The following is a 15381-nucleotide window of genomic DNA, read 5'->3' on the forward strand; positions in this document are numbered from 1 at the left end:
TCGTAAGTCTTACTTAAAATTATTTTTATTAATATTCTCTGGATGATTTCTACAGGCAAGAGAGAGGTTTTGAATACACTACCTCAGCCAACAATTCCATATTGCAATACCTACAGATTGAATCAGTGAAAAAAAAATTATTATAAGACACATTTATTATAAGACACAGTGATTATAAGACACAGTTATTATAAGACACAGTTTCAAATAAAAATAATAAAAGTTAACATGCTTTCCTTTACAAGAGTCAAAAATATCAAAGCAATCATTTATTTAACGTAGATACCTAGCCTGGCCTAGTATCTAGTCGGGGCCATGTTTGAAAAATGTTATTCTATTTAATGGGTGTTACATTTTCATGTGACGTCATGAACTAATAGGTAAATAATATATTATCAGTAGAATTTTTTTTGTAAAACTACCCAAAAAAAAAATTTCCGCTTTGATATTATAAATTTCAACTTCTGGACTCATAGCCACAAGCCGGTGAACTTTCCGCCAACAGTTTCTACTGTGTTCGGAGCGATTACGGGTTAGTCGTTAGTGGTTAACCGATTAAAAAATATATACAGGGTGTATCGGCACGTACCCGACAAACTTTAACCAGCTATTCCTTAGCACATTTGGAGTAAAAAATGTTATTTGCCGATACACCCTGTATTAACCCCACACAGGAGACCTCGAAGAAAATAATTTCCCCCGGGACCCATGTCACACTTGGAAAAGGTCTAGAAGAGACCCATGTTTGCAGGAGGGAGGAAACACAGAGGCCGGCAAATTGTGTCACAGACGAGCTGTTGAATTCAAAACGAGACAAATGTCAACCGTGTACAAATAAATGATGGGTGCGCGTTTGGCGTGTTTCCGACCATGCACCGGTACAGAAGGGATCAATGACGCTAATTCCTCAGAGTATCTTCTATTGAAATACCGGTAGAACAAGGACAGCATTCCCACCTAACGCCTGTGCTCTAAAGATTTCAATCCGTTTATTAAGATATGGGAATTGATCAAACGGACCGCCCGTTTCAAAATATTAATAATGATTTCATTAACTTCCTTTATTTCATTTAACTTTTTCTAACAACCAAACATCTCTAGGAAACGGATACGGAAGAAGTACAAGTCATTAAATTAAGCGTGCATAATATAAATCAATCGTAAATAAAAGCCAAACCGGTTTCTCACTGCAGGTGGGCTGAGCCGACGTGACTCCGTCATAAAATTAAGCCTCCAATAAAAGAGGAGTTTTGAAACAACCGAATTAACGTCCAATCGAAAAGAGATTAAGTCACAAACACATCAACAGACCGAATTTTAATTCGAATAATAAATTATAATTGGTAACCATTGCCTTGTCACCGGAAACTGATGACCCACATTACTTTGATGTCGATTCGACCATCAATCACATCACTATGCTCTCGTTTGAAGATGAGCCACTTGCAGTGTGATCTGGATACACCAGTCGAGCATTTTTGGCGGGTGCGCCTGTTCTCACATTGCTGGAGGATTGGGGGCGGAGCTACGAAGTTTGCCGAGTGAACACGAAGGCTCAAAGCGGCTCGGAACTACGAAGTTTGCCGAGTGTACACGAAGGCTCAAAGCGGCTCGGAACTACGAAGTTTGCCGTTGTTTGAAGTCTTGAAGTTTAACTGTGGTTTGACGTTCGAAAATCTCAAGTATGAGGGAGATTTTGAGTTGAAAGAAACGAAACATGGAGGTCGTTATTAGCAAACATTTACAAGACATAATCAACCCTACGGACGAAAATAAGTATTATTCTGGATACTTCGACAGCCAGGAGAAATACGCTGCATTCAATACTGACTTGAAGGCTTCAGGGTTTTCATTCTCAACCAGAACCAGTTATGGTAGAAAAGGTATGTAGCCCTACCCTACTACAATCACAGAGCGTGCAGCGTCTAGCCCTGCTCTTTTGGCCAACATAAACTAATTTGTATTCCATTTTTTAGGAGAGAAAATCTTCTTTTCATCCCTTAATGGTATCGTTCCTATACCTTTCTTTGGTTCACCATTTTGCATCGAGAAGTCAGAACATCTTCAGTGTTCACAAGGCGAAAACTATTTTAAGAAGAAGAAAGAACCTGATGATTTGGTAAGTATTGCCAGCTTAGGGCTAATTTAGTTGTCCTCTATATAAGATAAGCAATAGCCTATATATAGGCCATTACCGTGCATTTATGGCAGGTGTAATACGTACCTATGCTACACCTGTTCTATCTCTGTTTCTATCTCTGCTCTATATAGCCCTATAGCCTATATGCTGTGCCAACCTTGACCCGGTTGTAAATGCTGAATGGAAAGCGCCCGCATGAGCTATTATTTTGTAGAAAGTTACATATTTGCGTTATTTTTACAGACTGACCACCCGTCATCAGTAAAAAGACGATTTCTGATGCAACCGTCAAAGAAGATTGGGTGCCCGGCTTACCTTTCGGTGAAATGCATCCGTGTTTTTGATGGGTCAGAGTATTTCCTTCAAAAGCAGAATAAAAATGATATGAGAAAGGTAAATTTTCACCAAGAACACATAGAGGGCGATTCCACCATTTGTGGTCCAGATACAGTAAATATCTAACTATATCTCCTATGCAAATAAGCAAATCCTATAGGAAATTTCCTGTTCTTTCCAATGAGACTAATTAGAAGAGTGTAAAAGAATTATTTCTAACAATATAAGACATATTGTTACAATGGTTGTTTTCGTGCAAACGAGCGAATTAAAGTAAATCCATGTTCTAGGACTAACAAATGGTGTAAAAATTAAAATAATTTCTAGCTTTGGTAATAAATCAAATTTTGATATACATATTATGTAAGGGACAAAAATATGTTTGAATTTTTTTGTAATATATAAATACTTGTTTTCTTATAAAAATGAGTTTTACTTTTTATCTGCGTTACACACGTAACTTTTATAGCATAAATTGTATGAAACATCCACATTAAGGGCTGCTTCACAAGGTTCATAATTTAATTTGAAAGTAAGTTACATACAAGGATAATGCCTGAAAAAATTACAACTTAAAATGTTTAGTCCTTTTTGACTTATGCCCTTTAGAATATCTGTCACACACGTAACGATGCATTGTGACATAGGGTTATTTGCACTGAAACTCCCTAACATTTTTCAAATTAACTACCAAACTTATAAAAATACAACCCAGATTAATTACTAGTGTGATTTTAATGCCCTAGTGTATCATTAACAGTTCTCTTTAAATCACGGATCAATTGTAGATGGGTTTTACGTTATATTTACATAAAATCTATAATTTTGCACTTCAAATATAATGTAAGGTTAATGAACTGCAATCGGTGAATGTAGAACTAGAAGACTGGTGCTTCATTATGTTACAACAGTGTTAATAATGCCAGCAAAGTGATGACCGCTCACTGAACCGAAGTTGACGTAACCGCGTCATGATTCCCTCTGGGAAATACTGGAATCGGCCGTAGAAACCGGATATGCGTATTTTATCCTAATGAGAATAATCAATAAAATATCTCCGTTGGCTGTCATTGATTCCAGTGGGCCACAATTTACTTTCGCACTAAATTCAATAGAAAAACCTAAATTATGTTACATAAGCCTATAATTTGACATTAGCGTAGGTAGGCCTAGTCATATTATTATCTATCTCATACTAGGGAGTACTTTCTATATTTTTATTTCTGTTTAGATTATTGCGACCCATTGAACCTTTTTTTAACCGACTTCAAAAAAAAGTCCGGAAACAGGAATTGATTTTTTTAAGCTCCTCGCTGAACGTTTCCCGAAACTGACGAATTTCGGGCAAAAAATGGGATCGATGATGGGCAGTACCTACCTTTGTGAAAGTGCATATTCAACAATGAAGTTTATTAAATCGAAATACAGGTCTTCATTGACAGATACTTCACTTAATCATGCACTGCGCCTAGCTACCACTAGTATTGAGGTTGATGTTGACAGAATTGTAAAAGACAAATTAATGAAAAAGTAGATAATAAAATAACGATATTATGTATTATTACCAGTATTTTATTTTTATAAATATTTTGCGGCCCACCAATGTATTTAGTCTTTTTTATTGGCCCTGGGTCCCATCTAGTTTGGACACCCCTGTTCTATATCATACTAAAGCATACAAATTTATTTCACTTCCATGTTATCAATGTTTTCCTAAACAATAATGTTTTGGGTGGTCCATTGGTTCTGAATTGGTTCTTCAGACCAAACATTTAGAAACCAGTTTTCAGGAACCAGTATAATTATTAATTACTTAATTAGGCTATAAGAATTTTAAAAAAGCCTTTTTTTAATATGACATTGATGATTAATTTGTTGATATAAATTTTAGATGTGATATTGAATTTTTACTTTGACATTGATTTTCAATTTCTACATCGAAAGGGAACCCTAATATACCATGATAATTCACACGCTCACACTATACCATGCTTATGTCACACACACATAACACTGTTAATTAATTTTATATCAATGTATTTTATTTTTTTTAAATTTAGGTAATCATTCCTATGTGTAGTGTATAGCCTTAACAGCGGCGTATTTAGGCCTAGGCAACATAGGCAATAGCCTGTGGCGGCAAGTTTCAGGTGGCGGCATTTCGCCGAATGGCGAAATGCGTTTTCCACAAGTTTCCCACAAAAAGGCGTTTTCCACAAACACCAGAAGACAGAAACTTGAAATGAAATTATTACCAAAAAAGAAAGAGTTTAGTCCACAATTCATCATAAGGTTGCAAATATGTTAACTGCCTTTACGACCCGCCACAATACCGTCTAGTTCCACAATATGTACGCTTGTGTCATCTGAAAACTCATTATATTTTGAATTGACTGTATTACCACCAGAGATGTGCAAAATGGGTACCCAAAACCATTTGAAATGCAAAATGGAAATGGGTCAAAACTTTTCCATTTGAAAATGCAAAATGCAAAATGGTTTTTAGAAAAGCATTTCAAATGCAAAATGCAAAATACCTATTTTCAAAATGCATTGAAAATGCAAAATGGTTTCTCAGGTCAAACAATTAAAATAATTATAGAATTTTTAAACAATTTTGTCATTTAATAATGGACATCAATGTAGAACAAACATTATACATGATGGTAAATCCAAAAACACCACGACTACAGATTATGAAACCACAAAAAATTTGCGCGGGACTAATGTTGCCAACGTAAAAACATAGAAACTATATCTAACATTTAATATTACAGCGTCATGGCCCCATGTTCAGTATTTGAATCAGTATTTTTTGTAATGGTATCCAGTCCTGGATTTGTCAATAGGCCTTATAGGCCGCGGCCTAGGGGCGGCAGAGTTCAGGGGGCGGCACTCGCTCGCTTTGGTAAGCCGTGTATGCGATTATCAAAAATATCAATACCTATCAAAAACTGTCTGCGACGAGTTCATTTGCTTAATGGCTGAGAAAGTACTGAAATGCATTAGTGATGAGATAAAATAAGCTAAATACTTTTCTTTAATTGTAGACTCTACACCGGATGCAGCACACGTAGATCAACTGACACTTGTGATTAGATATGTTTTAAATAATGGAGAGCCATGTGAGAGATTTCTTAAATTCTTACCTTCTGTAGGACACAAGGCTCAAGATATGTTTGATGCCATTACTTTAGAGCTAGAAAAGTTGAACATAAATCTAGAAGACTGCCGGGGTCAGTCAAATGATAATGCCTCGAATATGTCAGGAATTCATAATGGTTTACAAGCCAAAATTCAAGAACAAGCACCACTTGCCATGTTCGTCCCTTGTGCAGCTCATTCATTAAATTTGAAGGGAACCTCGGCCGCTGAGTCTTGTACGCCTGTCACTTCTTTATGTTGCTGGAAGAGGTATATACTTTCTTTGTGAAGTCAACCGATCGTTGGAAAAAATTAGCTAGTGAAATAGGAATACGAAAGACGCTGAAGAGAGTATACCTCACACGTTGGTCAGCAACAGCAGATGCCTGTCAAAGTGTAAGAGATTCCTGGGATGAAGTACTTACGGTTTTAAAAATGATTGAAAATGACGCTACACAGAAACCCATCCCACGAATTGAAGCAAAGGGAATTCGCATTAAATTGAAAAAACTAGAAACGGCATTTATGATCGTATTTTGGAATGCTATTTTGAACAGATTAAATAAAGTGAGTGCTCAGATTCAGAACTCATCTGTTGATGTACTGACGGTATCTGATCTTTATGGATCTCTTCTCGAATTTACAATAGCAGAGCGAGAAAACTTTGATTTTTTCGAAAAAAATGCAATTGAAATGAGCGCACTTAAGCAATATCAGGGCGACATTAAGAGTAAGAGGAACCCTAAGAGAAAAAAACTTCATAGACGAAGAATCAAATGAGGAAATTGAAACAACCTCCAGAGACTCTTTCAGAGTCAACACCTTTTTGGTAATTCTGGACAGACTGAGAGCTGAATTAGAGAAAAGACATGGTGCATATTATAATCTTTAAAGAAAAATTTTCATTTTTAACAAGAATGAGTGAACTTTCAACACAAAGAGTCTCAGAAAAAGCTCAGTCTCTTTTTGTCTCAGTTGCAATATTACTGTGATGATTTAGAAGACGATTTAGTTCAGCAATGTGTACACCTTTGTAGTCACATTTCCTCTAATAAGACGGCAGAGAAACCTGAATCGACATCATTACTGAATCTTTTTAAGTTTTTGAGGAAACAATCTATGTGTAATGTTTATCCAAACTTGGATATAGCTCTCCGCATTGCACTTTGCATCCCGGCCACAAATTGTTCTGGAGAAAGGAGTTTTTCCTGTTTAAAGCGTGTGAAAAATTACAAAAGGTCTTCACTGTCGCAAGAAAAACTTAACTCTTTGGCTCTTCTGAGCATTGAAGCAGACTTAATGAATACTATAAGCTATGAAGATATTTTAGATGATTTTGTCAATAAAAAAACCCGAAAAAAATTGTCATTCTTGTTATTAAATTTTTCTAATTAAATTAAATTGTACTAATTCGTTTGTTTATTTTATTTTTGAATACCCACTTCCTACATTAGAATATTTATTTTGAAAATTGTGTGTCACCTAATGGCAGCCTAAAAGTGAGTGATTATGTTTTATTTTTTTAAATTTTTTTATATATATATTTTTTTTATGATAGATTTTATCGGTGGTAATTTCCAAGAAGGGGGTAGGGGGCGGCGCAAACGAAGTGGCCTATACTTGTGAAAAGTACAAATACGGCCCTGATGGTATCACTCAATTGCCAGGGCTCCTACCAGGGAGCAACTTGACAAATGGAAATTATCTCTCATAGCGAGGTTGAGGACTGACTGATATTTGGGGCTTATGAAAAAAAGATGAGTAAAGATAGTAGGAAGAATGTTGCAAAAAGCATTTAAAATGGAAAATGCATTGAGAAAAGCATTTAAAATGCAAAATGGTTTTTAGAAAAGCATTTAAAATGCAAAATGGAAAATACCCATTTTGCATTTTGCATTTCCATTTGAAATGGATTTATTTGAAATAAAGCACATCTCTGATTACCACAAAGCAGTCGAGTTTATAAGAAAGTAAAACATTTATGAAAATTAGGACTAGAAAAAAAAAATGAAGGGGGGCGGCAATTTTTTGTTTGCCTATGGCGGCGAAATACCTAAATACGGCCCTGAGCCTTAAGCACCACAAATTTTCATACATTTTTATTCCCATAAACTTCACAGAGTTCTCAGTTTAAAGTCAAAAAATAAAAATACGGGGTTTTTCTGATGTCACACACGTAACGCCGACTAGAACTTTTATAAAAAAGTAAATAATGTATACAATACATTTCTCTTTGAATGTCAAACCCCAAATCCTTACCCTAAATGACAGAATTTTTATTTTAGGTCTGTGCACATTTTGTATGCCTGTTATATTGGACTGAAAGTTGGAAATGTGTGTGCCAATGTCACACACTTAAATCTTACTTGTGACTAACACTCAAACTTGTCTCACACAGGTATTGAAGAAACTCAACGAAGATTTGGCAGCAAGTGTTCCACTGAAAAGTACTTTGCGTTACGTGATTGTAGTGTCACCTGCAGCGGAACATACACATGCAACTCTTTCGTCCAATTTGAACCAGACTTTGCACCCGAAGTTAAAGACAGAACTGAAGAACATGGTGAAGAGAAATGTTTGTTGTGTTAAAACCATGAAGTTTCATTTAAAGGAATTGGTTAGAAGAATGATTAAAGACGAAAACATTCCTCAACCCGACACACTGAACAGATGCTTTTATCCATCAGATAAAGTTATACAATCTCACATGTATAAGGCGCTCTTCCAAATAAAAAAGAGTAAGTTTGATCAAGAAGCAACAGAAGAGTTAATTAAAAGCTGGAAAGCGGACGCAGTAGACGACAACTTTTTCTTCCGCCCATATGCCGCGGAGGTCGAAGATGCAGAAGAGGACTCGACGCCGACTTCTTTATCTACAATTTTATTCTGTCACCAGACCAAATGGCAGCGTGAACTCCTGCGGCGCTATGGCAACAACATATCTCTTCTGGATGCCACGTACAAAACTACAAAATACAGTTTGCCACTTTTTTTTATAACAGTAAAAACCAATTGTGGCTATTCTGTTGTTGGCACTTTTGTGGTGCATAGTGAGGCATCTACGCTTATTGAGGAAGCGTTGAGTGTTTTTTCGTTGTGGAACCCAGAGTGGAAACCAATGTATTTTATGACCGACTTCTCAGAAGCTGAGATCAATGCTCTTGAGAGAACGTTCCCAAAATCGGTGGTGTACCTCTGTGCGTTCCACAGGGAACAATCATGGAACCGATGGTTGAAAAAGAAGGGTAATGTGCCTAACGATGCAGAAGCTACTTTGAAGAAATTGTGGAGAGGGCTGGCAAGTTCGCAGTCTAAAGATGAGTATCTCTGCAACTTGGAGAGCATGAATAACGATGAAGTGTATATGGAGTGCACAAATGCCAGAAGCTATTTTCAGAGGGAATGGTTACCATGCTACCGTCGGTGGGTCCAGGCGTTTCATAGACCCGATTTCCTAGCCAAAGTCACCACCAACAATGGCGTAGAAAGCCAGAATAAGGTTTTGAAACACAGCTTTCTAAAACATTCGTCCGACAAGTCTCTTTCTGGCATTTTAAGAATAATCATTGAGCAGTATTTACCTGAGTCATTGAAGAAATACACGGTGTCCAATGCTCAGCTGCATTCTTCATATAAGCCTTTCAATGAAGAAATCCCGCCTTTCCTTAGGAACCGTCCGAAAGAGTTTGTTCAACGTGTTATGAAACGATACATGGCTGCGAAGGATGAATATGACGCGTCGAAGATCGTTGATATGTGTGAAGGACTATTCATGGTTAGAAGTGAAACGGACTTTGATTGCTGGTACACTGTAGACTTCGCCGAATCGTGCTGTTCTTGTTATGACTTTAAAACATGGAGAACTCCATGTAAGCACATGTGCGCCATTTTTCTTTATACGGAGTATACTTTTGATTATTTGTCAAAAGAGTTCCGAGATAATCCATACATTTCTCTTGATGAAGAGTTTTCTTCGGGAATGCTTTATGACCAAGCAAATGAGACGACAAGCCTATCGCCAAGAGATGACTCTGCCAGTACGACATCTTGTGACGATGCTATTGATGACATAGAAGCTGAGACTACGAGTAAGCCTTCTTCAGTGGAACACAACAGAAATTTGGCGCAGAAATACCGTGAAAGCTTGAAGATGATGGCCGATTACTCGTACCTCCTAAACGATGACCCCACGACTATGCTGAAGATGTTAAATTTCAATAATGAACATTTGGCTGAAATGAAGTCAAAACTCCCTACATCCAATGAAGGGCTTATTTTAGAGAATTCTCAGAAGCAGGTTCAAAGGTCACGAACAAATGCAATAAAGAGCAAGTATCTGGAACTTCCACGTAATCAAAGAAAAAAGAAGAATGAAAACAAGTTTGTTGGGCGTGTTGGAGCTGTAGCTGACAGTTGGCGAACAGCCACAGACATTGTTATTCACTCGGATGATGATATGTGTTAGAAACAATCATATCGAGTCATTCCTCGCCACTTGCTATAGTGCAGTGCAACGTGTTCGCATGTTGTGCAACGTGTCCACGATTTCATAACAACCGTGTTCAAAATGTCTTCAAGTTGACCATGTAGGTCTTATGCTTGTAAATAAGCTATTTTAAAGTGAATTATATGTGAATTCTTGTTTGAGATGCAACAAGTTTAGTCTATACTCCTATAGGTCCTGTGCTTTTAAGTTTTAATAAGCTAATTTTCTGTGAATTATGACCATGTGAATTCTTGTTCGAAATACAACGTGTGTGCGTCCTCTACTGTATCTGCGTACTTATCCTGTTCATCGTTTGAACCACTTTGTAAATAATTTGGTGTTGCATGAAGGCATTATAGTGTACTTCTGTAGTTCCTATTACTTCTGTAGGTCTTCTGTAAGATGTGCGTGGGCTATAATGCTCTTCTTCAGACCGCAGTTTCAATAAACGGAAGTTTTCCGATGTGACGTCAAGCTGTCTGGCCAGGCCTACCGAATTTTAGTTGAGAATATAAATAAATAAACAAATTCTTTATTTCAGTTGAACAATACATTGTTATATAAAGCGTCAAATTAAAATAGATTTATAAATATATTGTAGAAATATATTTGTTGCTGTTATGTTATGTTGTTAGTATATTGCCGGTTCAGTTAGGTTAAAGAGAAGTATTGTAGATAATCTAGCCTTCTACTTCCTGGTTACGAAACCATTACTAGGATAGGTTATTGTACTTTTTATTACTAACCTCCAACTTACCTAGCTCTGGTAGTTTGTATTGATATTTGAAGGTTATGTTTGTATTATTTAAGGAAGAAGGAGGAATCTGAACTAACTGAAAATGCTCAAATTATATCCGAGAACGTTTTCCACATGAAGCAAACTGTTCAGAATGCGTGTGGAACCGTCACCCTGCTTCACAGCATCGCGAACAACACCGACAATATCCAACTCTTCGACGGCTGGCTGAAGCAATTCCTGGACGATGCCAAAGAACTGGACTCCACCGCCAGAGGTTCTCTGCTTGAAAACTGCGAGGGAGTAGTCTCTGCCCATTTCGAGCTGGCCAAGGAAGGCCAGTCCAACACTCCCGGAGAAAACGATCCTGTCAACCACCACTTCATCGCGTTTGTGCACAAAGATGGCAAACTGTACGAGCTGGACGGGCGCAAGTCCTTCCCGATTAACCATGGAGACACGACCCCCGAGACGCTTCTGGAAGACTCTGCCAAGGTCTGCCGCACCTTCATGGAAAGGGATCCCAACAATGTCAACTTCACGGTGGTTGCTCTGAGCGCTGCCGATTTGTCTGAATAAATTATATATCTTCAGGATGACAAGAATCAAGCGTGACTGAATTTACCTCCACCGTATTTACCATTAACATTGAGCCAGTTGATTTTTATTATTTTTATTTATGTGATTCATTATGTATGTACGTAAATCACATTAGTTTTGCCATTATTTAAATGCTATTTTTAAGTTATCGCCATTGTTCAATGTTTGTGGCTTGGATTAAAACTGCTTTCTGCTTGTCATCTTCAAACTCATAATTTTAAAAATCTCAATAATTATATCACTTTGTGCAAGTCACAATAGTTGTAAGGTTTGATGGCTATTCTTAGCTTTTTGTTTTATGTTGTGAAAAAAACTCTTTATTTTGGTTGGATTTCTGCATGATTCTGCTTAGTACTAGGAATATGATGGATATTGTATTTCATGGCATTGTGATACTGGTAAATGATTGTCATACTTAATATTATATTTTTTACATTTTCTATTACCTAATAAAGTCGCTTTTATGAATATGATTGATTATTTTATTTGTCTTGATATTTTCTGTAAACACTACTTCTTTTGAACAACTTGTAATCTACCGAATAAGTTGAACCACAACTCTGTCTTGGGACACACTTCTTGCTTCTTTCACATTCTTACTTTTATGTTTTTCTGACTTTTGTCATGACCTGATTCAAGTGACTTCCTTCATTTATCCTTTTGACCTGTCCCAACCATAGTATTTAATGGCATCCCTTTTATAAACTTATTCATTAAGCTTACATTAGTTTTACATTCTGTCTGGATCTTCACAAATAGGTAATCAAAATTCGGAAAACAGCCTCATGGACCTCATTTTATAACTTGAAAAATGGTTAGACAATAGTTAATGTGCAGTCTATCCTCTGATTACACTTTTGGCTCTTTACACAGTAAGTACTGTGATGATGGATTTGTTTATGTAATCATCATAATATTGAATCCTTTTCAATCTAATCTAAACTAATATGTAGTATAAGAATATTAAATTTCAGTAAGAAGCAGCTTTCCGAATGCACAAAACATTTGATTACAGAATGTTATTTACTCTGCCAAAATCATTTTCAGCAAGCCCACATACTTGATCAGCTATTTCAGTCCTGCTCTGCTGTTTACAAAAAGGTCACCTTAATACAAAATTTTATCCGTTCATTATTCGTGGGGGTAGGCTACAACCAACAACATGCCATTTTAAAAATCAATAATGGAGTTGGAATGAATCATGTTTTCTTGGCTGACATGCATCATTCTCATTAAAAATTAGTTTGGATTATAGGAGTAGGTAGTAACCAGTTGTCATTGACATTAATATGATGAACTTGTATGTCTTCTTGAAAATATGTGTTAATAAGTTTACCTTGATGTTCTACCTACACATTCGATTGTAAAAGTTTTACTATTTTTTCAAATTTTTGTAAAATGGTCCATGTCCATAACATTATTGTCAATTCTATATCTACCTACAATAAGTTGTTTTATGTGACACACGAATCCCAATGTCAAGAACTATTTTTTGGACAAAGTAATCCAAAATTTTGAAGTGTTGGAATGGAAGAGTTTGGAAATTTCCTGGCTTTTTTATTTTTATTCTTTATAATGAAATTACAAATGAGAATGTAAAATTGTAAAACATGTGAAAGTAAAAATCTAAGAAATATCTGATCAGATTTTTATTCTCGATAATAACGACCTCCATGTTTCGTTTCTTTCAACTCAAAATCTCCCTCGTACTTGGGAGATTTTCGAACGTCAAACCACAGTTAAACTTCAAGACTTCAAACAACGGCAAACTTCGTAGTTCCGAGCCGCTTTGAGCCTTCGTGTTCACTCGGCAAACTTCGTAGCTCCGCCCCCAATCCTCCAGCAATGTGAGAACAGGCGCACCCATTTTTGGCAGATTATGCCAAGTTTACAAAAACTTTTAAGCGATCGCTTGCCATGTAGTGTCAAATTTATAAAATATAGGAATAAACCATGAAATCTAGGGGGATTAAGTTGTTTTAATCGCAGTAATCAGTTTCATATGTTTCGATATTAATATTTTGAAGAATAGTTTTTTATATGGTAAATGCATTCTTATATGAGATCAATCGCGTGGATAAATCTAGTAGATATATCCAAAAAATAACATTTCTAATTATAAACAAAATTATACATTTCCTTGTATTTTCCCTATTATTGTATATTCTGTCGACAAACTTAATTTTTTTTATGTTACACCTCACAAGAGCGCCCGTCGTACAGCGTAAAGACAGGGGAACTATGTTGCGATACGGTAAGACAGTTTTATGAGGCGGGTTAAGGCAGGGGCTTTAGTAAGGGATTTATTAATGCGAGTCTTGAAGAAACGACACGTTCTCAAGAAGCCACCATCGACGGTGAACGTGTGTCGGAAATAAGGAGTTTCACGTACACTGGTGCACCGGGGATCAATACTGCTATATCCTTAGAGCAGGCTCCATTAAAATACCTGTATAATAGACTCAGCATACCTACATTGCGTCTATTCATTAGAGATGAGAAGAACAAAGGATTATCAATCAAACGGACCGCTCTCCTTTGCCCAGAATCAATTAGGTTTATCAAGATTGTGGGGCTCCAGTCCAAAGGTGGTTCTTTGATTTGAGTACTTGAGATTTTTACAGGGTTATTATTTTAGTATTATAGTTTTCAATAGTTTTCCGATCTCATAGAGTTTAAAACGTAAAAGCTGTTCCGACTTGTTATTTGATAATATATACAATATTTTTGTAGCATTTCCGTACTCTTAGGAAAAATTAATTTACTAGTGTATAAAGGATTAAAAATGCTTGGCTGCATTTTCCAAATTGGCAGAAACTTTAAAAACATTAAAAATCTTATATTCCTCTTCAATTGAAGTCATATCGAATATAATTCTTCAATCTGGCCCCATCATTTTAAAATCCACTCCGATTACATTGAAAAAATTCATCATTCATTTCTATATACTCGGTCTACCTATAGAAAATATAAATTACAACCACTAGATGAAAGAATTAAAATTATGAAAACTCGAACATAGAAGACTTGTTAATGACTTATTTATGGAATTATAGACAGCCCTGATTTATTGAGCATAATCACCTTCAATATACGAACTAGAACTACTCGATCGATTTTTTTTTATTGCAACAATAATATCAGGACTGAGTCATTTAGATTTACCTAAAGTAATTGCAGTTGGCAATAATTTCGCAGAAATTGTAGATGTGTTCAACTGCACGGAATATAGTTATAAGAAGGCTATAGTAACATATAATATTGAAAACTAAGCTAAGCATAATACTATTCTGTTGCACTAAACTATTATGTATATCAACATAATACCAGCGGATATAGATGTGTTTAATATCACTACATGTTTAAAAAAAATTATGTACGTGTATTGTTAGTTATAATAAAATTGTACCATAATTGGACTTACCTGTCTGTCGTACAGTAAATAAAAAAAATAAATAAAAATGTTTGTAAAAGCCCGTATGGGTCATTGTTGTATTATATTGTATAGGCGTAGAATATGTAAATAAATAAAAAGTGGTTTCTCAATTTTTTACAAATCTTAATAATTTTCTTTTCATTGCCAATACAAAACTCATGGAAGTGGGTCATTAAGTTTCCTATAAAATGGACAGGAAAATGACTGCTCGAAATTTCACCCGAGTTAAAGATAAATGCGGATCATGGCGGTTATTTCATATCATCATTTTAATTGAAAAATGGGTATTGCTAATTTATTAAGAATCTCTTCAAATTATTACTAATCCGGTTGAAAACGGGATTGCAGGCCGTTTTCTGATAAACTTTTAGGAACTCGGCAGATAAACTCATCGTCTATGACAATTAGTGTCAATCGTATACCCACATGCAGACATATAAGCATTTCTCTGAAATCGGAAGACATTACGGCAGTTAATTTCCGAAATAAATGTCGGTTCTACC

General features: G+C 35.9%; 1 protein-coding gene across 2 annotated transcripts; it reads left to right on the plus strand.

Annotated features, from left to right (window-relative positions):
• Positions 1-1608: 1608 nt before the first annotated feature.
• On the plus strand, positions 1609-11896 carry LOC149410418 (ubiquitin carboxyl-terminal hydrolase isozyme L3-like). Of its 2 annotated transcripts, XM_089648897.1 has the most exons (4): positions 1609-1883; positions 1977-2119; positions 2384-2533; positions 10917-11896. In XM_089648897.1, exon 4 carries the CDS (start codon positions 10978-10980, stop codon positions 11419-11421), a length of 444 nt encoding a protein of 147 aa, XP_089505023.1. In that variant the 5' UTR covers positions 1609-1883; positions 1977-2119; positions 2384-2533; positions 10917-10977; the 3' UTR covers positions 11422-11896. The 2 variants fall into 2 exon arrangements, with proteins under 2 accessions (XP_089505023.1, XP_089505022.1); XM_089648896.1 differs by lacking the exons at positions 1609-1883; positions 1977-2119; positions 2384-2533 and adding an exon at positions 7606-10206.
• Positions 11897-15381: the final 3485 nt, after the last annotated feature.

Source organism: Hesperophylax consimilis, chromosome 28, assembly GCF_061612785.1.
Source record: "Hesperophylax consimilis isolate HC1 chromosome 28, BYU_Hcon_1.0, whole genome shotgun sequence".
Lineage (NCBI taxonomy): Eukaryota > Metazoa > Arthropoda > Insecta > Trichoptera > Limnephilidae > Hesperophylax > Hesperophylax consimilis.